General features: G+C 37.0%; 2 protein-coding genes and 1 long non-coding RNA gene across 13 annotated transcripts; 1 reads left to right on the top strand and 2 right to left on the bottom strand.

Moving 5' to 3' along the window:
• The first annotated feature begins 924 nt into the window (after nucleotides 1-924).
• Nucleotides 925-12,203, top strand: LOC18423125 (Mitochondrial transcription termination factor family protein). 8 transcript variants are annotated; one of them, XM_088871643.1, is made up of 5 exons: nucleotides 925-1,038; nucleotides 5,665-5,748; nucleotides 6,171-6,295; nucleotides 6,513-6,642; nucleotides 10,088-12,203. In XM_088871643.1, exon 5 carries the CDS (start codon nucleotides 10,101-10,103, stop codon nucleotides 11,604-11,606), a length of 1,506 nt encoding a protein of 501 aa, XP_088727769.1. In that variant the 5' UTR covers nucleotides 925-1,038; nucleotides 5,665-5,748; nucleotides 6,171-6,295; nucleotides 6,513-6,642; nucleotides 10,088-10,100; the 3' UTR covers nucleotides 11,607-12,203. The 8 variants fall into 8 exon arrangements, with proteins under 8 accessions (XP_088727769.1, XP_088727767.1, XP_088727766.1 ...); XM_088871641.1 differs by lacking the exons at nucleotides 6,171-6,295; nucleotides 6,513-6,642 and adding an exon at nucleotides 1,585-1,683; XM_088871640.1 differs by lacking the exons at nucleotides 5,665-5,748; nucleotides 6,171-6,295 and adding an exon at nucleotides 1,585-1,683.
• A 1,206-nt stretch (nucleotides 12,204-13,409) lies between these two features.
• On the bottom strand, nucleotides 13,410-14,216 carry LOC148781464 (uncharacterized). Its single transcript, XR_016059093.1, has 2 exons — nucleotides 13,927-14,216; nucleotides 13,410-13,794 (listed from the first exon to the last, which is right to left on the bottom strand). It is a non-coding gene; the product is annotated as an uncharacterized LOC148781464 (long non-coding RNA).
• A 348-nt stretch (nucleotides 14,217-14,564) lies between these two features.
• On the bottom strand, nucleotides 14,565-25,669 carry LOC18423165 (transketolase, chloroplastic). 4 transcript variants are annotated; one of them, XM_088871639.1, is made up of 9 exons: nucleotides 25,436-25,669; nucleotides 21,915-21,966; nucleotides 21,236-21,788; nucleotides 17,054-17,144; nucleotides 16,833-16,938; nucleotides 16,429-16,711; nucleotides 16,189-16,337; nucleotides 15,930-16,083; nucleotides 14,565-15,796 (listed from the first exon to the last, which is right to left on the bottom strand). In XM_088871639.1, the coding sequence occupies exons 3-9, from the start codon at nucleotides 21,749-21,751 to the stop codon at nucleotides 14,840-14,842; spliced, it is 2,256 nt and encodes a 751-aa protein (XP_088727765.1). In that variant the 5' UTR covers nucleotides 21,752-21,788; nucleotides 21,915-21,966; nucleotides 25,436-25,669; the 3' UTR covers nucleotides 14,565-14,839. The 4 variants fall into 4 exon arrangements, with proteins under 4 accessions (XP_088727765.1, XP_020525664.1, XP_006827830.1 ...); XM_020670005.2 differs by lacking the exon at nucleotides 21,915-21,966 and having other exon boundaries at nucleotides 21,236-21,782; XM_006827767.4 differs by lacking the exon at nucleotides 21,915-21,966.
• Between the last annotated feature and the right edge of the window lie 2 nt (nucleotides 25,670-25,671).

Consider the following 25,671-nt stretch of genomic DNA (forward strand, 5'->3'; position numbering starts at 1 on the left):
TTGTATCTTCCAAAATAAAAACTGAAATTAAAGATAGTAAAAAGTAGCACAACTATATTCAATATATGTAATAGGAATTCTATTTAATAACATAAACATAATTTATTAATAAGAAATATAATATTTAATAGGACTTATTTGATAGTAATATAATAATATAATAGAGTTTTTAACAAACGAATTATTATATTTAATATTTAATATAAATTATATTTAACAACAAGAAAATTATTAATACCATAATATAAGGGTTAACAAAAATTCTCTTTGAAATTAGATGTCCATCAATAGGGAAAGTTTTCTATGTTCCCCTAGCTTTTTATGTTCTCCCTACAACATAGAAGTTATATCCTTCTTTTTATCCAACCATCTATTTTTGAATGGAGGGCTAAGATCGTCTCAATCACGATGTCACGTCTCTATATGATTTTATTTTTAATTTTTTTCTATAAACTATATTGACATCAAATTTTGGTATCCATTCATCTATTAAACTCGTACTAACGAGAAAAAAAAAAAAAAAACCTCTATTAAACTCGTACTAACGAAAAATAAATAAATAAATAAATAAAATGACCAAATTACCTTTGAAGTTTCAATAAGTATTCTGGTTATTATTTTTTATCGAAAAATTATTGTTAATATTTTTTATAGATACGCCCCCGTTGACAAGATGGTACACACTAAATTTCATATTAAAAAAAATCTGTATTATAAAATTAAAAATAAAATATTTTGAAATGTCGGATCTAAGATCAAACGGTAAATGACTCTTTTTATAAAAAATGGACGGCTGGATGATAGGAGAAGGGGAAGGATTGAACTTCTGTGTAGGGGGAACATAGCGATCAATTTACACGAGTCATTATCACTCTTTCGTCATGTTCCTGTTCATCTGTTTGTGTCTCACACCCCTGCGTTCTCGCTCTGTGCATTATGGCTCACAACTCTGCACTTTCTCTGGCTCTCACACCCTTGGACACTCTTTGCAAATCCCTCTACCCCTAATTTGGGTTGTAGCCCTTGAAGCTATTTTAGGTATGTTTTTTTTGTCGTTTTTAATTTTTCTCATCAATCCAAAAGGGATTTGGATTGATGGGTTCTTGCAGAAGACTTTTTTAGATCATTTTTTTCGGGTAAATTATCTGTAAATGATGATTTTTGGGTTTTTGGTTTCTTTTTCACTTGTTTTGGTTTCTCTCTCTAATGTGCCCTTGTTCTCTGTGGTGCTCTGATTTTTCATGCTCTCCCTGTGATGCTTTGATTTTTCATGTAGCATCAGTAACTCTGTAAATCTCTGCGATCCCCATATTTTGGCCATTTCCATTCGCCTTTGCTTCTGTGGTTAGGCCTTTAAGCTTTTTTATTTTTCATTTCCCGTTTATTCATGCAAGATCTCTCATAAAATGTGCTACAAACCTAGAACAGTATCTGAACGTTGATATTATTGATCGAATGTGATTGACACTATAGTAATCAATGAAACTTTGGAATTTGGATCAATGGATTGATTGTTTATGACTAGTTGCTGTTCCTTCTTAGGAATGCACATTATTCCTTACTCAAGTAGCTATTCCTTCTTAGGTATGCAACTTGGAGCATTATTGTGGTATCAAAATTGCTATTGTTAGAAGGCCCTGCTTTCTCGTCCAGCAGGTTAGCAGTGGAATTAAGAACTTGGGGGTAAGAACCAAGTTGCTGGAACATTATATGATCTGAGTAATACTTTGATTCATTGGCAATGGATTTTTTTAGGAGTCAATGGAAGTGCTCAAGGGGCCGTCACAGGATTATTATTATTATTATTGTTTGCTATGCAAGCAGGGGTTTTGGATTCATTTTTTAGATAATGATGGGCTTGATTGTAATTGATGTTAATGGCTGAATAGGTTGCTGAAGTGAATAGTCAATTAGATGCTTTGAATGCATAAATGAAGAAATCGGATTGTTTTTGGGGAAATTAGGGAAACATGTGTATACTTCAGTAATGAATAATGTGAAATTCATTTTTTAGATAATTGAGGGCTTGATTATAATTGATGTTAATGGTTGAATAGTTGCTAAAACGAATAGTCAATTAGATGCTTTGAATGCATAAACGAAGAAATTAGATTATTTTTTGGGAAATTATGAAAATATATGTGTATACTTGAGTAATGAATGATGTGTAATTCGTTTTTTAGAACTTCCTAATCTTCAAGCACGTTATCAAACACAAGTACTTAGAACTTCTTTGCCATTTCAGCAGGTTATCAAACATAGAAACCCAAAACTTCTTATCGTAACTTCTTTCTTCCCAGCAAAGAGGAACTTCCAATTTACAGTTCATAATTTAACTTTTAGTTATCAAATAGGCTATAATAAGGTCAATACTTTTGAAGTCTGCCTTAATGAACTAATACATTGGATATCAACATTAGGAAGACCTTATGTCTTGAACAACTAATATATTATGACCCATATAAATTTGTCTATCAATTTTATTTATGTAATATAAATTATTTATTTAAATCTTTTTTGTTTTAATTGTATGTCCAGTGAATACCTATTCATTAAAATTTTATCAAAACAATAGGTATTACCGAATTTATAATTTATTTAAAAAAGCACTCAATTATGATGATAAATTCATTAAAGGAAAATTGTTTCATGCAGGCTGGATCGCATTTCTATATATGCTGTTAAGAAGTATAAAGCATCCATCTTAAAGATCGATGCAAGTATGTGGTCTATCTAAAAACAATTGAAACTAACAGTTCATATGTTTTCTTAATAGAGTAATTATTTCTAGTTTTTAAAAATTATTTATTTTTCATATTCATGATCTCCATGTTAGAGATTACATATTCTTAAAAATTAAATCCAAAAATCTAGCTAAAAAATGGATTTATTAATGGGCTCGCATTTCTACTTGTGCAGCCTTGGCCTGCATGCTAACCGCATCCTTCATTAAATTATCTCTAAGACAATATTTTATTGAAAATGTTTGTCAATAACTAATGGAATTGTATACAATGAGACCATTTACCTTTGGCATATGGAGGTCACAATTACTTACAATCATTTGATGTGAAATTTGGTAGCTTGGGTGTGTCACAAAGTACGAGAAAAATTCTTTTGAACTTTGAGCTTCGCCAATGAAATAAATGCAGCCACCCAATTTCACATCCAATGGTAAAGATTAATTGTGACCACCTTGTATCAAAGGTAAATGATCTCATTATATACGTTCCCATGGCTAATATATTTTAAAAATTAATATTTAATAATATGTGTGTATCGCGTAAGCATATAATAGTATATTTTTAAGTGTCAAAAACGAAATAAGATGGGATGGGAATTCATGTGACATTTTACCACAAGGTCAAACCACTTCAACCTTCTAGATAAGGTGCTTTTCCTACCTTTCTTTTTCCAGTCAATCTCCTACTAATTTATTCTCATTGATCTCTTTCCTATTTTTTTTGGTTCATTTGTAAAAGAACCCACCTTTTCCCTGTGTTCATATCCTGCTTTTCCCTTTAAAAATCTCTGAGAGATTTATCCTAATCAATATTTCATTATTGGTTTTGCTCATAGTGCATGATTTCTCGATTTCACCAATTTCCTTTTGATTTTCTCTCACTAACCCATACATTCTCCACCGATTTCCTTTTGATTCCTATTTTATTTTTCTTCTTTGTGAGCTTCATCCTAGATTTTGTGAGTTTGTTCGAGTTGGTCCGAAATTTTCAGGGTTTTTCTGAGTTGCTTCTAGTTTAGTTCAGCCGTATGTGTCTATGTGTGTCTATATATATATATATATATATATATATATATATATATATATATTGTACAACACACCCACAAAATTTTAGGGTAATCAGATTTTTGAAAAAAATAAAATAAAATTCAAAGACTATTAGAAAATTGTGGCCGCTGGATGGACTTTGGACAATGATGAGCCCATGAGTGAAATACTCTAGAACTTCACTCTATGAGACCATTGGACGTCACAATTACTTGTAGCAATTAGATACTAAATTAGATGGGTTGGAGTGATTTGTTTTTTTTTTTTTTTTTTAACTTGGAGTTCAATCAATGACACTCTCAGAACTAGCCGATTTGAAATCTGACGGACAAGAATGACTTTGACCTTCTTGTTATTATCTATACACTTAGTTACATTTGTCATTGTTATTGTCTATATACTTATATCAATATACAAGTACTTTTAACTGATATGCATATTGTTGCTATCAATAAGAGCTGCCTCTTGTTCTGCATGGCATCTCATTAAGCTGTGCTTCCTTGTTGATGTTTTATTGAACCTCCTTTACAATGCAAAAATTCATCTTGTCACTTTCTGTGTTTTTGTGGATTGGTGCTAGTAATTCTTTAAAACAGCATGTAGTTTTTAGAATGCCACAAACCCAGTGGTGTGGAGCAGTCTTACTCTCAAGTCTCAATATCCCGTGATTTCTCTCGAATGCTTTATCTAGAAAGACGACATAGTGATGAGACATTGGCATGCATCTAATCTTGTTATGTGCGCATAAGAGAATTCATTTGTGCATGGTTATTCTTTGTTTCCCTTTTGTAATCCAAGTTAATTCTTGTAGGAAAAGTTTGGATATCTTATAGATGATTCTTGTAGGTATAATTTCTCTTAGGAATCTCCATATTGATTTCAAGGATTGTATACTTCAGGACAGTTTACCAAAAAGTTACAGTTACCCCTAGCCATCATTTCATTTTCTATGTTTTTTGGATTGGTATATTCATTCTTTAAAATATATGTATTCATCAACATTTAGTTTATTGAGTTTGGTTAGAATACCACAGATCGACTTGTATGGAGTTCTCTCACTCTTGTGATCCCATAAATTCTCCCTCTAACACTTTGTCTTGAAAGAAAACATGGTAATGAGATATTGCGCTGCATCTAACCTTGTTAAGTGCGCATAATATATACTAGTTCTTGTAGGAAAAGTTTGGTTATCTTATAAATGATTCTTGTAGGTATAGTTTCTCTTTGGAAACTCCATATTAGTTTCAAGGATTTTATAACTTACTACGGTTTACTTGCGATACAAAAAAGTGACAATTGCCCCAGTCAGACGAGAAATACAGGATTCTAATAGTTTTGCGCTGTAAAGGAAAATTGTAATAGATTACTCAAAAAAAGAAGGAAAATTCTAATAGACTTGCACTGCATAGCATGTACATCACACAAGCACCACATAATTTGAGAGTTTTAGCTTTTGCCACTTTCGTCATTTTAGGTAAGTCATCAAGGCAGATGTTCCCTACTAGTGAAACTTGATTGAAAATGACATGTACATCATGTAACCCCTTGAACGTAATTTGTTGCATCAAATTTTATACGCATGGAAATGGAGTGCTTGGAGGTCTCCATATGATCAGTTCTTCAAAATGTTCTCCCAATAATGGCCGTCACCAAATTTCCCCAACGAATTCCTCTAGTCCTGGTCAAGTTGTGCCTCAACATCTGTAATTGATGTTCTCATGTTTGCATAAAAATTAGTCATGAATCATTTTCTATGATAAGCTTCCTAATGTTGAGTTCCATGACCTAGATGACCCTAAATATTTCAGATTCAGCGAATTTTTCAAAACAGACCCACGAGGTATTATAATCTCTTCATTAACCCTTTCCAACAGGGTTTGCTGTTGTCAACCCATCAGAAGAAAGGGAGGGAGGGAGGGGGGGGGGGGGCAACTTTTCTAGTGCAAAGTTGCCAGAAGGTGAGTTGCCTATCACCATACTCTTTGAGTGTTCTTCCTGGTTCTCTCTTGCCTAGAATAAATTTTCCTAGGTGAAAAGTATTAAGTTTTACTAGTTCAATAGTTTTCTGCTCAAACGATTATTGAGTGTATAGGGTTCGAGTCCAAGATACAAGACTTAAAAATTTTCTTTAATACAACCTTATAAGCCAAATGGGAGTAAGTGACTTTGAATATTAAATATCCGAAGTTAGACCTTCGTATATATAAAAAGCCAAACGTGACGTAATAGGTCCACAAAGGTCCTTAATAGGGCCATAAAGGTTGCAAGAAAGTGCTTCCCAAGACTTTAGGCCTTTAAAGAACCTAATAGTTCCATAAGGGCGTGTTTGATAACTAGAAGATACTTACCAAAAGATGGAACTTACTTGTTCCTGTAGCAGTTTCATGTTTGATAAAAACAAGTAAGCTGCAACGAAGAGGGTATTTGCTTGCCCCCGACTGCCCTAACCACAGAGTAGAGACCATCTCGCGCCTTATCTTTGCACTTATGAGCCTCCTCACAAAGGTACATCTCAATTTTTTCTCTCTCTGGTTTCTCTCTCTCCCCTGATTTTTTTCTCTCTGGTTTTTTCTCTATCCCATGGCTTGTTTGCTCTCTCTGATTTTTTCTCTAGGTTCCGAACATGGTGAAAATGGATCTAGGATTTTCTCTAAATATTGTTTTGTGGTAAATTGTTCTCTTTCGGGAAAAAATAATTTGCCTGTTTTTGTATGGTAAACAGTTTTCTGTAGAAACCTTGGCCCTTGCCCCTCTTCCCTTCCCTTCAAGCCTTCCTTTCTCCACTCCAGCTAAATTTCACAGTTCTCTCATTTTCCAATTCTTCTTTTCATCAGGTTTCTTCTACTACACAGGTGACAATCATAAACATTTGGTCTCCCCTTTTTCTTTTTTGTAATTGCTATCATCTGAAAATGAGATAATCAATGAGATTGCTTAAATTTAATTCATGGTTAGCTTATTTTTTTCTTCATTGATCGTTCTTTTGTTGGTCGCGAAGAAAAGAAAGAAAAAAAATTGCAGTATTGCTTTCCTTTTTGCCATAGGTTTAGATTAAGCTTACTTTTTAGTTTTCAATATCAAGCATAGGGTTTTATCTGACCATTGAGAATGTAGTTATAGAATCAGCGAACAAAAAAAAAAAAAAAACTTGTTATAGATTGACTGGAATTTTTTGCAAATAACAACATTTCTCAAGGAAATCAGCAGGTAATTTGTTGAGTTTATTGTGGAATTTTAGTTCAGGAAATGGTTGAAGAATCCAATATTCAATATAATTAATCCTGACTATTTGATGTATAGAATAGTCTTTCTAGGCAGAACAGAACAAATCATTGCCATGAAGTTTGAATGAGAGAAAATTGATTATCTTTGATGATTAAGGTGAATTTTAGTTATGATTGTGATTGGGGTAATTGTGAAATATTTAAAGGTTTATTGCTTCTAAAGTTTGTATAACTCTTTCATATGACTCAACTATCCAAAAAAGAATGTCAATGTTGCTCACCATTATAATGTCAATGCTGCTCACTATTATACAGTTTATAGTATGTTATCAGTTGAAAATTGGCCCTTCATATAGCTGTATTGGACTAATTTTTCTCACGAATGAATAGATCGATAGTAACATAGCTTTTGATGTTTGATGCTCTTTTTTGGTATTTTCTAATGATGTTTGATAAACACATAATAATAATAATATAGTTATTCTGTCTGTGTGTGTAGACTACTGAGTAAGGCCTGTTATGTAACTTTGAACTTCCTTATATTTTGTCTGTGTAGACTGGATCATTATTTTGTCTGTGTGTATAGATGACAATGTAAGGCCTGTTATGTAACTTTGAACTTCCTTATATTTTGTCTGTGTAGACTGCATCATTATTTTGTCTGTGTGTATAGATGACAATGTAAGGCCTGTTATGTAACTTTGAACTTCCTTATATCCCAGCACATTATCAAAGACAGAGACTAGTGTTTCAAAAAGCACTAGGCGGGTCCTGGGCGGCCTGGGGGGTCCAGGCCTCCCAGCGCCTAGGCGGGCACTGAGAACCTGGGCGGCCCAGTTGAATCCAAAAAGGATTCTACAGTTTAAACATATATATATATATATTGTATAAAAAATAAAAATTAGGCATTTAGAGCACATCATAATTCAAATTATATTACACATTAGTATTTAGCGCACACTCCATAAGCATAACCATAAGTTGGTAACTCCATATCCAATTAAAACTTAAAATTTACCAACCAACCAAATTACCAAACCAAAGTATCAAACCAATGGAACTACAAATCCACTATCCACAATACACCAATATAAATCATCAAAAATTAAATCTCATATCAATGGGTGATGTTTTGATCAATTTTTGTTAACTTTGAGAAACCTTTAGATCCTAAAGAATTTTTTTGGGGGCTTTCTGGGCTCCAATAAGTTTTAGGTTTCAAATGAACCTAAAACCCTAATTTTTGGCCATTTAGTACAAAAAAAATGGACAAAAAATGCCCCCACCAACACCCATTTCTGCCTCGGGGTGGGGTGCAGGCCTTGGGCGGCTGCCTAGGCGGATTTAGTACCGCCTAGGCGGCCGCCCAGTTTGGCCGCCTAGGCCTGGGCGATGCGCCCAGGCCTTCTGGACCGCCTAGGTGGCCGTCTAGGAGCTAGGCGGTCTGCTTTTTGAATCACTGACAGAGACCCATAACTTCTTTAACGTACCAGTAGGTTTTCAAACACAGAAAACCAGAAATTCTTTAACATTCCAGCAGGTTATCAAATACAGAAACAACTTCTTACAGTAACTTCTTTCTTCTCAGCAACGAAGAACTTCCAATTTGCAGGGAACATTTACCTTCCAGTTATCAAACACGCCCTAAAAGTCCTTACAAACCTAATATGGTTGTAAAGCGCACGAAGGTTTTGTGCCCTTACAGATGTAATGGGTCTGTAAGGGCCTTGAGTAGGTCAATTTTTCGCATAGAATCATGCATAAAAGATACACTTAAATTTTTTGAAATTCCCTCCTGATGTTCAAAATCTCTTACACTTTCCCGGCATCTTTTTTCGTATTTACTGTCGAAGAAGAAGAGGAAAAATAGAATAATAAGGTGGAGGGAGGGGGTGAATAAAAATTGGCAGCTACCTTGCTGCATTCTTATTTTGCTTCAAATTTTGTTGCTTTTTTGGGCCTCCCAGTGTTGCTGCTTTGTGTTTTTTCTTTCTTTTTTCTTTTGTTTTGAGTTTCCTATAACAGGGTTTTCAGATATGGTGTTAGCGTTTTTCTTTCTCCTATAATGGATAAGAAAAATTAGATTGTTGTCAGAAAACCCTAACAATTTCAGCTGGTATGCCATGTGTGAAAATTACAAACCTTAACTCCTCAGCTGCTGATGCTGCTATTCTCACTATTCATTGCAATTTCTGTGTATCTGGTTCCAATTTGGATTGGGACAACACAGTCCCAATTTCACTTGTCTTTTCCCATCTTATGATTTCTTTTTTTTCCATATCTGAATTTTCTTCATGCTTTAGTATCATAAGTTGAAACGAGTTATCTTTTCTTTTTTATGAATTTCCAAGTTTATGTTGGATTTCTAGCATGTATGGTTTTTCTCTTTGGAGGTTATTCTTATATTCAATAGATAGGCACTTTTTCTCTTCAAGATTGGGTAGGTAACCCATGAAGTTTATAGCATTAGCAGCATTTTCCTATCATCTTCTTACAAAACTAAATCACGCCCATATCATTTACTTACGATGGCACTTTTTTTCTTTTCCCTCCTCCCATTGCTTAGTCTTGCGCCGATATTGATATTCAGTTCAATATCCATGTCCTTGAGTTCCTCTTGAATTTCTACGAAACATATCTTCCGCTGTGATTTTGTCTTCACACCTTGTCTTTCTGTAGCTGCATCATCTTTCCTACTTACTTTACCTTTTTATTGGTTTAATGGATCGACAAGTTTTCACTTTCCAATTTTTCCATTTTTATGAGTACTTCAAGTCTTAAAATCTCTTATTAATTTTGTGACGTTTTATTGAAAAGGAAGTATTTACCATCCATGTCTCACAGGTCTGCCTAAAATAAAGATGATTGGTTAATTTATTTCCTTGTGTTATTGTTTTCCCTTAATTTGATGACATGATATGTGATGAATATTATGCCTTATCCTATTCCTTGTTTCTCCATACATTAATTGAGATTATTATATATACATCTTTTCAAACTTCCCTCAATTTCTATGTTTCTATCTAATGACACTATCTTGCTTGTTTCTCTGCTGCATTCTTATTAACTGCAGCAGCTGGCTGCGGATGAGGTGGTGGAGAGTAGGCTCCCTTGCAAGGAGGCTATGGGAAGTCCCCACACCCTCTTCACCATATTTCTTCTTTGATCATCAGTTTTACACATCCCATTTTCTTAATCTCTCCATAATAGCATCTTTCTCAGAGCAGCAGCTCAAGGGAGGCATCCTTTCCTCATCCTGTAGAAGAATTTCTCATCATGATCCCTTGAAATTTGAAGAAGTTCATTTAATCTATAATAGGCATGGTTTTCCTACTGCCTCCCCTCGACAACAACATCGCCGTTTGCTTCATTCCTTGATTTCCACTTCCCAAGACTGTGAAAGGTCTCTCGATTCATTGGTTCCCCTCTTCTTTTCATCCCCCAAAAAGATACTGAAATCCCAGTACTTGGAAAAGTGGGAGAGGTTTTTCTCTCAGCTGGGGAATTTCAGCAACCGTCAGACTATTATTGAGAAGGTTTTGGAGCATTCTGCGAGGTTTCAGCTCGATCCTGTGAAGTCCCATGAAATTCTCGATTTCCTTGGCACTTTTCAGGTCAGTGATGCTGTTGTGGGGGAGATTCTCGAAGCTTCTCCATGGTTGATGTTCTTGGATTGCCAAGTGGATTTGGAGCCCAAAGTAAAGGTTTTGAAGGATGCAGGCATCAGAGAGGAGTCGATAATTAGGATGCTAACCAAAAGCCTTTCTAAGCTAGCATCTATAGGATTGGATGAGCTTGTACTGGAGCTTGATTACCTCATGGGACTGGGGTTAAGCAAAGGGCAGCTGGATGAGGTGTTGTACGAGTTTCCTGATATTCTAGGACTTGGGGTTGACGCTAGGTTGAAGCCTCTGGTCTCTGAGTTAGAGAGGTTAGGTTTTCAAGGCGACAAGTGCCAAAAGGCAATTATGGATGATCCTCGTGTTTTTGGCATGGAGATTGGAGGGGAGCTCTCTCGATGCTTTAATTTGTTGAAGAATTTGAAATGCAGGCCATTGATTAAGGCGAGAATTCTTGATCATGGGGCTATAAGAGCTTGTGTTCGAGTGAAAACAAGAGTGGATTGCCTTTGCAAACACGGGCTGAACCATAGAGAAGCTTTCAAGCTTTTGGAACGTGAACCTCGAATTATTACTTATGATCTCTCAGGCATTGAGCAGAAGATTGATTTCCTACTGAACCGGATGGGTTATTCAATTGGAAGTCTAATGGATGCCCCAGAATACTTGGGTGTGAATTTTGAAAAGCAGATAGTTCCTAGGTACAGAGTTATAGAATATTTGAGATCGAAAGGTGGTCTCGGGTTTAATGTGGATCTGAGATGTATGATGAAGCTGACCAGACGACGGTTTTGCAACCTTTTTGTCAAACCATACCCAGAATGTGAAAAGCTCTATGGGAGTTCAAAAAGAGGCATGGCTGCTGAAACAAGAAAATCACTTGAGCTTTGGAAATTGTTTAAGCCTGAAAAATTTCCCGAGTCCAAGGAGGATATCAAGAATATCAAACAGTTCATGGAATCAATAATTTAGTGTTTTACACGTTAGATTCAACAGAGGAAAATTCGGTGGTCCAAGTTGGCGGTAAAATGGTCATTGACTAATGTCAAATGCAAACCAAGTAGTTCCACATGAATATCCTTTTTGCTACAAGCTTTTTGAGATCAAAATGGTGATAATAATGAGGAAGCTGATTTTGGTTAAAGAAACAGACTTGCTTTTGTGTTTGTATACCGACTTTTGATCAAACAAGTCAGCTATGCATACTGCAAAGTTATCCTCGCCAATGCAGGGCAAATCAAAATGTATTCCCCGCCAACTAGATTTCATTTGCTTGGCAATCAAGTGAAGGACTTCGTTGTGACTGTCCAGGTAGAGTTTTTGAAGTATAACAACGTTATGGAGCATAATTTTATCCTCACCAATGCAGGGCAAATCAAAATGTATTCCTGTGATGTATAGTTGTATATGCAATTGCTGACATGGCTAATGATGTGCAATGACTACTATCATCCCAGTTTTATTCATGAATTTTTCTTTATTTGGTGATGTGCATGGTAATCCCATAAACTTATATCGAAGTGTGATGTTTGCTGAATATATAGGCTGATAAAGTTCGATGCCTTTAAATTCTTGTTGCAGCAACTAGATTTCATATGGCCGGCAATCGTTTATTGGTATACTTATGGTTATCATTTGAAGTTCAATGCCTTTCAATTCCTATTGTATGAATGAGATTTTGTATGACAGGTTTTGTCAGAAGTTCATTCTAATCCTCACGAGTGATATAATCAAGGTGATCAGCTGCTCGTTTTGTCATAACCTGACACTCAATGAACTTTTACACAGTCTTTGATGTAAAATTACTGAGTTCAAATCTTCTCTATAACCTTTGGATAGATGGGCTAGAAATACAATACCTTTTATGAAGTACACTAATTGCATCGAGTCATCTGAAATGCTTCTCCAAGTTGGTGCGGTGAGGTTTGTAATAACAATTACTTGGTAATGTCATTTAATCTTGAACTACCAAGGCTGGGTTATAATCGATTCTCATAAATGAAATGTTACTTCTCAAGAAGAGAAGTCTAGTTCCGTCATCCATGATCGATAGTACATCTTGACTTCCTACATATTGCATAGCAAAACCAAATAATTGAAAGGAGCATTAAGTTTTCTGTGATGAAATATTGAATAAGGTTGGTTATATCAAGTATCTCGGTGTAATCAGGGGATGTATACTAAAAAAGACAAGACCAATGAGCCAGTGAAAAGAAAAATACAATGGGGAGAAGAGGGATGCAATTAAGAGAGGTGAAGAATTAGTAATATCCCAGTTAATTTCAAAAAAAGGAAAAAAAAGAGAGGTGGTAATATCCATTGGCCCACCACTAGCTTGTGTGAGAATGTCAATGTTGGAGCTCGGCACGCCTCCCATGATACTAACTCATCATCCACAGTAATTCTTCTCTCTGCAATCCCACTTGATGACATTTAATGAATTGTCTTCTGCAATCATGAGGGATTGAGACAAATGGAGGATTGTCAACTAGGCTTTTGTTTCCGCCCTCGTAACATTACAAATGTTGATTATCCCTGTTTAGGTTTTTAAGTGTTCTGATGAGTTTATTTATTACTTTTTGTTTGGAGCATAGTCTTCGACGAACTCTGCAAGTCTGTCAAACTGTGCTCGAGCTTGGGATCCTAGCGCGATCAAGTCTTTGTTTTACATCACCATGACGTCCATCTGTCTATGAGGTCAAACTTGGTCATGCACATATGCAATTGTAAATAAACTTGTTCCTGCAGATGATATATCTTCAATACAATCCTACAAAGTGTAAATAGCTTTTGAAATATTCCATGAATTTGAAGAGATGTCCTTATTCACTTCCTAGACTCCCATTTAGGAGAAATGACAGTACCATTTAGCCCCAGGGAGTAGTAATACATGATTATATTTCTCGCTAACTCAGTCCCATTTCTGGACCGCGTTTGTGAACTATGGATATTACAAAACAGTACTTATATAAAATCACAACCTTGAATGTAAGGTACTCATCCCGGAAACGAAGATTCTCAGTAGAAAGGAATCCCACTAAAAAGATATTGATTCCTTCTCGGATAGACTCCATAAATTCCAGGCTTCCCATAAAGGTTAGCAAATGAAGTCGGACAAGTAATCAAGATGCTGAGGTCATGTTCAACAACGATGACATAGCTGGAAAAAAAAACACGAAAAAGAACAAGAAACTCATCCCTATTTTAGATTGTCACATCTGAAAACAAGTAAAGAATAAGATTGACAGATAACTAGTGTGAAATTGAATGGAGTTGCAGGCATTAGATGTACCTCTTGGGGCGGAGTAAAGATTGAATTGCTTGTGCAGCTTTTAGCCTTTGTTTTATGTCAAACATATATATTTCAGCATTCCGAACTCCAACAAGAGCAATTGTAAACCTCTACAGTTCTCTGCTTGAGAGGTTCCCAATATTCCAACTTGATTCAACTCAAGATCATGACGAGTCATGACGAACTTCCGCCTTCATCTCCCTCTCATCATTTTAATCAAGCACCAGACCAATATTCCCTTTTCACTGCCTTGATTATGGGATCAACATGCTGAAGCTTGATGATAGCCTGTCTATCATCGCAATAGTTAACAAGGGAGGAATGGATTGGACAATCACACTAAGTTGCGAATTTTCTTTTTAACAAATTCAAGCAATGGTTTTCCTCAACAAAAAAAAAAACAAAACAAATTCAAGCAATGAAAATATTGACGTAAGGCTACTTATCAATATGTTATATATTTAAGTATAGCTAAGAAGACTTAGAGAAAATTAGCCACCAGCAATGTATATAAAGAAAGAGACGCATGATTTGCTTTATCCTTTTGCTAATGAACCACTTGCAAGAGTAAAGAAACAAGGGTTGAATCAGAAGAGTTCCATCTCATGGAGAGGACAGAAAGCGGGACATTAGCATCATGCCTTCAAAAAAGGGGTAGATAATCATTCAATCAGAACTCGTGAATTCAAAGAAAATGTTCAGAAGCTTTAGAATAAGCTCTGCTCCATAGACCAAAACACAAGAAATAAAAAGGAGAATAAGGGTTCCTTATTACATTAAGAGGCCTCCACCTCAAATCTCTTAATGGTATCATAGCTCTATTCTACTCTACTGTATGTAACCAATACAAACTGTAGAGAACCCAAGCTCAAGAGTACCAGCAACAGCTTCGAGGAATGAATGCATCAAGAAATTACAAAAGGGACTTGGCCGCTGCAATGACATTGTCCACAGTAATGCCAAACTCCTTGTACAAGGTTCCGGCAGGAGCACTGGCACCAAACCGGTCGATCCCAATGCTCTTACCTTTGCTTCCGACAATCTTCTCCCACCCAAATGTTGACCCTGCCTCCACACTCACTCTTGCCGTCACCTCAGCAGGGAGGACACTCTCCTTGTAATCATCCGACTGCTCGTCAAACAGCTCCCATGACACAAGGGACACAACCCTAACTGCCTTCCCTTCCTTCCTGATCTCATCTGCTGCCTTTACAGCGATCTCCAGCTCAGAACCGGTGCCGATAAGGATGAGATCAGGCTTGTTGCGCATTGAGTTGTCGCTCACAATGTACCCTCCTTTCTCAACTCCCTCAATCGTCGTGCCTGCTAGCTGGGGGAGCTTTTGGCGAGAGAGGGCGAGCACCGAGGGCCTCTTCCTGTTGAGGACCGCGACCTTATAAGCACCGGCCGTCTCGTTCCCGTCCCCTGGGCGGAGCATCAGGATGTTGGGCATGGCCCTGAAGCTCGCAATATGCTCAATGGGCTGATGGGTGGGCCCATCCTCCCCAAGCCCAATGGAATCATGGGTCATCACGTATATGACACCGGCTTCACATAGAGCTGATATCCTCATGGCAGCCCTCATGTAATCTGTGAAAACAAAGAAGGTGGCACAGTAGGGTATGAGGCCACTGTGGAGGGCAATCCCATTGCAAATAGCACCCATGCTGTGCTCCCTCACACCAAACCGCACATTCCGCTGCTCGGGGGTATCTTTCTGGAAGTCCCCAAACATCTTCAGCAATGTCATGTTCGAGGAGGCAAGATCTGCACTGCCACCGAGGAGTCCTGGAAGGACCTTAGCGAGCGCATTGAGGCATTGCTGGGATAGGTTTCGGGTGGCGTCAGCAGGGCTCTCAGCGGTGTACACCTAGCAAGAAAACAAACAAAACAACCATTACTACTTAGGAAAAGGAGCATAATCAAGACCGAACACTATGGCAAGGTGAAGAAAGAGATGGTTGCTTGTAAAGAGTATGAAGGGGATTTGATTTTGTACTCACTGGGAGAGCCTTCTCCCACCCATCTGGCAGTTGACCAGAGATGAGTTCCTTGAATTCTACAGCTTCCTCCTTGTACTTCTTTTCATACTCTGCCAATTTGGCTTGCCATTCTGCTTCCAGGGAAGCACCTTCGGAAACATGCCGGCTCCAATGACTGCAGCAATATGCAATGAAAACAAGGGGATCATTCTAAATCTGAAAAAAGAAATTGAATGCATCTTTGTAGAAAAGGAAACATAGGGCCAAGGATGGGTACTACCTCTTGACATCATCTGGGACATGGAAAGGCTCATATGGCCATCCAAGGTTCTGGCGGGTGGCATCCACCTCCTTGGCTCCCAAGGCACTTCCATGAACACTGTACGAATTGGCCTTGTTTGGGGACCCATAACCAATGGTGGTGGTAACCTGAATGATAGACAAGGAAGCCCAGTGAGACTCAAGCAATTGCAAGATGATATCACATAGTAGGAGTGGATTGAAATATATGGCTAAGGACCTTAATGAGAGTGGGTTTGTCCTTAACAGCCTTAGCCTCTTCAATGGCAGCACGAATCTCATCGTACCCGGTGTTACCATTCTTAACCCAGATGACATGCCAACCCAGGCCCTCGAAACGTGTATCAACAGTCTCAGTGAAGGCAATTTCGGTGTCACCATCAATGGAGATGTGGTTGTCATCATAGAAAGCAATGAGCTTCCCAAGACCCCAGTGCCCAGCCAAGGAGCAAGCCTCATTGGAGATACCCTCCATTTGACATCCATCTCCAAGAATACAGAATCTATATGTGCACAATAAACATAACAATAAACATTTATGTTCCTTTCAAAGGGGGAGGGTACTAATGGCTTAAAACTCAAAAGAGAAAGAAGCTATGCATATCTCGAGTAGATGAGACATACGTGTAGTGATCGACAATCTCAAAACCGGGCTTGTTGTATCTGGCAGCTAAATGTTTCTCAGCAAGAGCTAACCCGACAGCATTTGCAACTCCTTGGCCCAAAGGACCTACGGGAGTGCAACACAAACAATTCAGACATAATAAGTATTCAGTTGCAGTCATAGTGAAAAGCCAAACAGTTTTGTTTCGGGGAGAGAGAGAGAGACAGAGTGTGTTGCTAACCAGTTGTGACTTCGATGCCAGGAGTCTCGAAGTTTTCAGGATGGCCAGGGGTCTTGCTTCCCCACTGCCTAAAGGATTTCAAATCTTCTTCCTGTTTAGTCATAAAAATCCAGTTCTGAATAGTAAATCCAAACGAGAATCTGATAAGGAAACCAAAATAAAAACCCCAAATCAAATATTGAAGACAGACCAAGCAGTTGAAGTATACATATGCGCAACTACTGTTCTAAAAGGCGGACCGCCCAACGCCTAGGCGATCCAAAGGGCCTGGGCACCTCAGGCCTAGGTGGGCACCCAACGCCCAGGAGCAGAAATGCCCCTCGTTGAGGAACATTTTTTAGTTCTTTTCGAAAACGAAGGGAATAAAGGTGGATTTTAGGTTCATTTGAAACTTAAATCCTATTAGAGCCTATTTTTAGAGAGAGAAAATGATGTCCATAGGATTGAAGGGTTTCTCAAAATTACGAGAAATCGATCTAAACATCACCCATTGAGGTTAGATTTAATTTTGGATGTTTTATAAGTCTATTAGAGGGTTTTCCATAAGATTTTGACCTTAGAAAACATCTCAGAGATGGAAGTTTGGATATCGAGCAATCAAAGTTCGTGAAAATTTTTATTTTTTAGATTTTGCTTGTATTATTTTGAGATGTCTTCTTTAGTATCGAATCAACGTGGAGATCCGGATTGGAAATATGGCTAGAACCTGAATCCTTTGGATAAAAATTGAATAGGATGTAATTATTGTGTAAAGGATACAAATGGGGGCATAAACCAAATTAAGAACATTTTGCCGATATTAGGGGGGATATTGCCCCATGTAAAAAGGTTCATGATGCTAATAGAGAAGAGATTAAATTTTTTATGAGTATTGTAAAGAAAGAAAAAAGAGGAGAGAGAGGCATCCATAGCAAAGCTGAGGTTTGGGGTTCGAGTCAATTTTGATGACGATGATGATGATAGTGATTAGGAGGGGGGAGGGGGTGTCAAGACGTAGAACAACTTGCCCTATCCCAAACTAGGGGGAAGGGAAAGGGAGTTGTACTTGGTTATGGGAGTGGGGGGCCTAAAAGGCCTCGGGTTAGAGGGCCTATGGATTGTAGTTTGCCCCGGTCTGACCTTGAGGTTACATGAGAGAAAACAAATAAGCAAACTATTGAAAATAAAATCAAGAAGGAAGAGAGAAATAGAGCTGCACAACACATTACTAGATGATTTTATGAGGCACACATTCCTTTCAATGCCTCTCACCTAAGAAGCTTCTGCACCTTGGTAGGGGCAATTGACTAATTTAGTCCTGGGATGAAACCCCCAACCCCATATAAGCTTTCAAAGCCTCTTTTGATGCATGGTCTTAGTATGGAGCTTCTGTTATGACTGATACTTGGAGTGATTGGAAGAGAAGAAGCCAGATGTATTTGCTGGTGCATTGTCGTTTAGGAACTATTTTTTTGAGGTCTATTGATGCTTACGATAATAACTATGATGCCCATTACATGTTTCAGGTGATGAAGAAAGGAATCAAGGAGATTGGGAAGGAGCATGTTCTACAGGTTGTCACAGATAATGCTACTCTTAACGTTGCTACTGCTAATTTGTTGCGCCTAGCCTACACTAGAATCTTTCGGACACCATAAGCAAGACATGGTGTAGACCTCATGCTTGAGGGTCTTAGCGGTTTGAGAGATATTTCAGGTACAATGAAGAAGGCAAAGTCAGTTGTGCCTTTCTTTTATAGCCACACCCTCACCCTCAGCATTATGTGTAGATTTACAAATAAGAAATAGATTGTGAGGCCCGAGGTCACGAGATTTGCTACTTGGTACTTATGCCTATATAGCATACATTCGATAAGGGTCCAGTTGAGGCAGATGTTTACCTCGGATGAGGGGAGAGCATGCAAGTGGTCAAAGGATCAAGTTGGGAAGAAGGTGAGAGATATTATCCTTTCTAAAGCGTTTTGGTGAGGGGTGAATGACGCTCTTAAAGTATGTTTTCCTCTTGTCGAAGTCCTTCCACGGTTAATAGTGACAAGACCTCTATAGGCTACATATATGAGGCAATGAAGAGATGCAAGAGAGAGATAGCCTAAAATTTACATGATGATGTGAGCTGCTATGAGCTTATTTGGAAGATTATTGATGAGAAGTGGGATAGGCAGCTACATCGGCTATTGCATGAAGCTGGTTATTTTTTTAACCCAACTTTTTTTTGTGTTGATAGGGATGTACACACAAATGACACAACTATGACTGGATTTAATTAGCGTGTAGATGTGCTAGTCCTTAATTTCGATATCCAAGATAATATATGTGTTGATGAGCTAATCAGTTACAAGTGATGATTAGAGTCTTTTGGGAGTCTGGTGGCAGTAAAGCAAATGACCAAAATTGATCTAGGTAATAATATTCTTAAGTTCCTCAAGTTCAAGTTTCATTTCATGTTTGTTATTTGTTTTCCATAATCTATAATTCTATATCTTAATATTTCATATATTATTAACAATTGTAATTCAATATCAATTTGCAACAATTGGTGGAGCCAACACGGGTGTACTGGTCCAAAATTACAAAAGTTGGCCATTCAAATATTGAGCCTAACCACTACCTCATCCGGCTATGAGCGGAATTGGAGTACTTTTGAGATGGTAATTTAATTTACTTGATTAGTAATTACTAATTTTGTAATAGTACTTTAGCAGTAACTATTTACTTAGTCTTAGTTATTAATTACTTATGTCAGTTGTAATTTGTAAATTTGTAGTTTTGTAGTATTACTATTGTATATTCAATTACTTACATTAATTAGTTTCATACCAAGAAAAGGAACATGCTTCAATCAAAGAGGCTAAATGATCTAATCTATGTCAAATATAATCGATACTTGAAAGAGAGGTTTGCTAAGAGAGATAAGAGAGACCCACTCAGATTTGAAAATATGGATAATGCTTTGAAATGGATGGTTGATGATAATGAGGTCGAGGGGCATGAAAGATTGACATAGAATATAGTCGTGGAGGCCTGAGGGACATGAGCCAACCCTCCTAAGGCCACTAGATCTTCTTCCCAGAGGACGAGGGTGGTGCAAGAGGAGGAGGCAAAGGAAGATTCAGAAGAGATAGAGGAGGACAACCATTATGTCGAGGAGGGAGATGATTCCGATGATGATGGCATTGACTCCGATGCATATGATGCAGATGCAGATGCAGTTGATGATGATGATGGCTTCGACTCCGATGCATATGATGCAGATCCTGCTTTTTCTAATGATGAGTAATGACTGATGATTGAAGACTCTTTTGATTTTGAGTCTTCATGTCTATATTTCTTTCATTTTTGTTTTCCTCCTCTTGGTTGTCTCTTGTGGTTTGGTAACTTTGGTTTGTAAATTTTAAGTTTTAACTATGTGTGAAAGAGTGTATGTGCTATAGGGACATGTGGACTATAGACATTTAATCATGTGTCCTAACTCTCATGTGTTATTTTTTATTTTCTTTCATTTCTTGATAATGAATTGATGTCTTGCTAAGTTGCTATCTTGAATTATGGACTGAAATATACCTCAATATGCATTTTTTAATATGTCTCAATATGAAATGCATGGAATTATGGACTTCAATATGTTTTTGTAAAAAAAATTTACACAATCTGATCCTTAAAACAACTTTTCTTTTTAATGGACCACCCAAGTTCTAGGCGTTCGCCTAGGAGCTGGGCGGCCTGGATCCCCCAACCTCCTAGGTGTGTCCCAACATTTTTTGAAACACCACAAGCACTTTTTCTAAGCACACAACGGTGATCTAGCACCACCATGCATATGTCACTCTTTTAGTCATATCCGAACATATTTTACATAATCTAGTAAAAAGGCTAGGTTGATCTAATAGCATCTTCGCAAATAAATATTCAAACAGAGCACAAATTCTAAAAAGTATCAAACCAAAACAGGAAAAAAATCAGAATCGCTCCTTCGACTAATTTATCCCATGCATCAACAAAAGTACAGTCTTGTGATAGTAGATATACCCTGAATCCAAATTATTTTTTATAAAAAGGGATGACCTTATCGATCAATCAATTAGTTGAGATTTTACCACCCATGAGAGAAATCAAGGTCAGGTAAATGGAGGAAAAGGAGAATAGATGATGGATTAATGGAGAGGCAGGATAGAGGCATGTTTACCTTGACGCTGTCGTAGCCGGCAAGGTGGAGGAGAGCGTACTGCAACATGCATCCATGGCCAGCAGAGAGCACGAAGCGATCACGGTTAAACCAGTATGGGTTCTTTGGGTTGTAGCGCATCACCTCGTCGTAGAGGATGTGGCCCATTGGGGCACACCCCATGGGGAGGCCAGGGTGCCCAGAGTTGGCCTTCTCAACCGCATCAATTGCAAGAAATCTGATGGTGTTGATCGACTTCTCTATCAATTCAGTCGTGCTCGTCTGGTCCAGTGTCTCGACAGCTGCTGACGCCCTCACTACTGCCTGCATTGATGTCGATGGCTTCCTTGCTCTGCTCCTGCGACTCAACACCACCTTAGTCCCCCTCAGAAAGTTGTTATTTAGGAGTATGGCGGGTGTGTTGGGCTTAGAAGGCAGGGGCAAAGGCAGCGTTGCAGATGATGAGGATCTGCGCTCTGCTGCTGCTGGTGCCCCTGCCAATGGGGCCTGATACATGCCCAGAGACGACGACGCCATTTTTCCTCTGTATCTTCCTTTCTCTCTCCAACTGTTTCTGTCTCCAAAATAAAAATAGGAAGATATATGAGATTATGAGTATATTAAGGAAGGAGAGAGAGACATGCTACTTTAATGACACCCCATTGCAGTAAATATAAAAAAGTTTATATAAGGTTACAACCTTATATTATTGAAGTAAGTTGCACCTCAAGCATCCTCTAAACGAGAGTGATCTGACGTTGAAAAACTCTCCAATTGATCATCACAATCATGAGATGTGCATATGAAGAAAAACGAATTTTCAAGTCATAAAGAAATATCTCATCTTATAACAAGTTATCTAGACCGTCTATTTTCAAGATTTTCAAATGTTGATATGCTCAATTTGTATTATTCTTTAAAACTTTAATTTCATAATTAGTGATAAAAATGGATTTTCAAACCATCATAACGTTCCTGACACGGTAACAACATCTCCAAAGAAATTTTAGAGGAGTGCCCTTCTGGTACAAGCTGGGTAACTTACAAACCTCACCCATTAATAATTATTTTTTGAGAGAGAAAATATGGGGCCGGAGAATATATTTTACAAGGAAAACAAAAAAGTGTTTTGGAAAAAGTGTATTTTATGCAATTGATTTTTCATTTAGTTATAAAAGTTAAACCAAAAGTCACAATGAGAACATAATATGCCCACCCCACCAAATGCTTTGAGATGGACAAAAATAATAATTAAAAAAAAATATAATAATACATGCAAAAATTGTATTCATTTAAATTTTTTTAACAAAAATTAGGTTCTTCCTTAAACAAAACCCGTGATTGAAAACAAAAATCTGAAGATCAGCTAGGCCAATTCCTTTTTAGAAACACGAGTCAACGTGACTCTTTTTTGAATACCAATATTTTAAAACTTAGCTCAGGCATGTGACTTGGCCATAATAGCCCAAACTGAGTAACTCCGCCAAGTCCAAGTAGAATCGGCAGAGTAATGTACATGGCCAGAAAGCCCTGAAAGAGAAGTCAATAAAATTGCTACAAAATCTATATTTATAAAAGTGAAACAAAACTAAAAACAAACTAAGTCCAAATAAACTGAAAAATATCTTAAAAAAATGGAAGAAAAAATTGATTCACGGTTGGAGATATTTTAGAAAAAAACATAAAAAGAGCAAAATACATAAGCCATTGTAAATAACATCCAAATTACATATATAATCTTTATATTTCTTTTTGAGAAATGTTTATTATATAATCTTTATATATTGATCCCACAAATTTATAAAAATTTTATTTCTTTTATTTTTTTAATATGCCTGAGTTATACCCAGTACTTGGCTGGGCAAGGCGCTGAGTCTGAGTAACACTGGACTCGGCCGAGTAGTTAAACATTGCGAAATACAACATGATCCGGATTGGAAATTGTTGGATGACAGAATAAGACCTTGGCAAGCACATTCGTCTAAATAAAATTCCAAAGAAATAATATGGTTTTGGCAAGTAGAGCTGAATTCCAGAAAATTTCACTTGACCAAAAATATATGAAATTCCAAATTTCCCAATTAATTTTTCATTTTAGTAACAATTAAATGGGAAGCAAGCAAATTAAATACCTAGGTCCGATCAAAGAGGCAATTAAGTAAACCATGGACGGGATAATCCGCTAAATTCTTGCTTTAATTAAAATTAGACTTTGGATGGATATTTGATTCTATTGTTTTAAGATGGGACATAAAGAGCACTCTGCTTTCTATACTGCAATTTAATATCTTGAAATCTATGCATGTCTTTGGGGTAAAATGAAAAAAAGATAGTAAATAAGCATACAATTATGCATAATCAAAATTTCCACATATGCGCAGAGAGCAGAGAGAGAGAGAGATATCGCATTGAAAGTGTTTGTAGGGGCGAGAGAGAGAGTGAGTGAGAGGAGTAAGTAGTTAAGGGTTGGGGTTGTCAATTGAGAGAGAGATAGCAGTTGAGGCTTGGGATCGTCAATGACAAAGAACGAGAGAGTAGTTGGGGCTTGGGACGTCGATTAAGAGAGAGTAGCTGGCGCTTGCTATTGTGGATTGAGAGAGAGAGAGAGAGAGTAGCAAAAGCAAGTAGCTGGCACTTGGGATCGTCAACATATCTTGATAATTCAGAGATAAAAAAAAAGGAACAGACAACCTTTACCAAGCAGCCAAAACAAGAGAGAGAGAGAGAGAGAGAGAGAGAGAGAGAGCGAGGGGATAAAAGCCAAAATAACAGAAAAAAGGTGTCTAAAACGTTCACAAAAATAGACAAAAAAAACAAACTATACCTTCCAACATAAATAAAAAAGTTGTCCAAACACGAAAGGGCAAAAACAAAACAATCTCAAAAAAAGGAACCAATTTCAGGTAAAAAACGGAAGCTAGCCAAAAAAGGAAGATAGGTTTTGGCTCCACACCTTACCTTTTATGAGAAGCATTCAACCAAATTTCCAGAGTTCAGTGTTAGAGAATTACCAAACAAAAAACCGATATTTTCCGAAAGTCCGTAGTTCAATGACCATTTCTTAGAGAATTTTTAATTACACTACAAAACATATACCTTCCAAGAGCTGAATGACCTTAACTGATATTTCCGAAATTCCATAGTTCAATGACCATTTCTCGGAGAATTTTTAATTACACTACAAAACATGTTTTCCAAAATCCAAGAGCTGAATGACCTTTTCTCTGAGAATTACTTGAGAAAAGACATTTCTAGTGTGTTCAATGACTTTTTCTCCGAGAATTTCTAAAAAAATCCAAATATTTCAGACCCAAGATCATTTATGAGAAATGAGACATTTTTAGTGTGTTCATCCAAATTTCCAGAGTTCAGCGACCTTTTCTCAGAGAGCCACCTATATACTTTCAAAAGATTTCAGACCCAAGATTTCATTTACGACAAATGAGACATTTGTAGTGTGTTCATTCAAATTTCGATCTTCTTTCAAAAAATATTTTAAATTTTAAAATATTGGGATGGAATAATAATTAGCTGTCCATGATTCTAAAGTGAAAAGAACCTATACTCCATTTATTTTTCGATACAATAAATAAAAAAAGAAAGAACCTATACTCCATTCATTTTACTCTTTTTTTTTAAGCTTATCCACCATAAGAAAAAAGAGAGAGAACGTATTTCCCAGGAAAACAACAGCAAGGAAAATAGATATATTTTCTTGAACTAAAGCAAATAATTCAACGAAATCAAAACATAAATGATTTTCTGAGTGAAATCATATAAAAAGGAAAGCTAAGAAATATCACTTGCAAAATAAAAGTATATCGAAAAATCAATAAAAGAGTGTCAGCTTGAATAAATAAATATCATAAAATTCTCCTGGTAATTGATCGTTACCTTGTGAAATATAAGAACAAATATATGAAATATCAGAAAAACAGAGCTGAATTCCTCATTCTTGAGATAAACAATTCAAGCACGAGGCCATAATAAATAGCTAAATTCCACGCAAGCAAGATCCAAAAAAAAACGAATAGACTTTAAAAAACCAAACAAGAAAAAGGCAAACACAAATGAAAAAAAATGAAAAACAAGTAAACCCCAGAATTCTGAGAGGAAACACCCAAAAAAAATGAAAAATAAATAAACCCCAGAATTCTCAGAGGAAACACACAAATGTTAAGTCAAGGCAAACACTTACGAGCTAAATAATGGCCTACTCACCAATTTTCGAACTAGATACAAGGAGGATTGACCCTCGATCTCTCGAAACCCTATCTCGACCAACAATGGCAGACGTAGCACAATGTAGAGAGGGGAAAATAAGGGCTCTGAACAACGCAGCTTTTGCCCGAAATTTGAAGCTTTTAATCGAGGCAGAAAGGCCGAAAAGAATTTAGATTTAGGGTTGGTGAGGCTGCTGCAGCACTTTTCAACCTTGACGACTCGGAGCGAGAGAG

This window comes from Amborella trichopoda, chromosome 7 (genome assembly GCF_054954075.1).
Source record: "Amborella trichopoda isolate Santa Cruz 75 chromosome 7, AtrichopodaSantaCruz75HAP2 v2.0, whole genome shotgun sequence".
Lineage (NCBI taxonomy): Eukaryota > Viridiplantae > Streptophyta > Magnoliopsida > Amborellales > Amborellaceae > Amborella > Amborella trichopoda.

Coding starts and splice junctions, on each gene's coding strand:
- LOC18423165 (XM_020670005.2), bottom strand. CDS start 21,751: ATGGCGTCGTCGTCTCTGGGCATGTATCAGGCCCCATTGGCAGGGGCA. Junction 16,939..17,053: donor TGGCATCGAAGTCACAACTG/GTTAGCAACACA, acceptor GCACTCCCGTAG/GTCCTTTGGGCCAAGGAGTT. Junction 15,797..15,929: donor GGTGGGAGAAGGCTCTCCCA/GTGAGTACAAAA, acceptor TTTTCTTGCTAG/GTGTACACCGCTGAGAGCCC.
- LOC18423125 (XM_088871641.1), top strand. CDS start 10,101: ATGAGGTGGTGGAGAGTAGGCTCCCTTGCAAGGAGGCTATGGGAAGTC.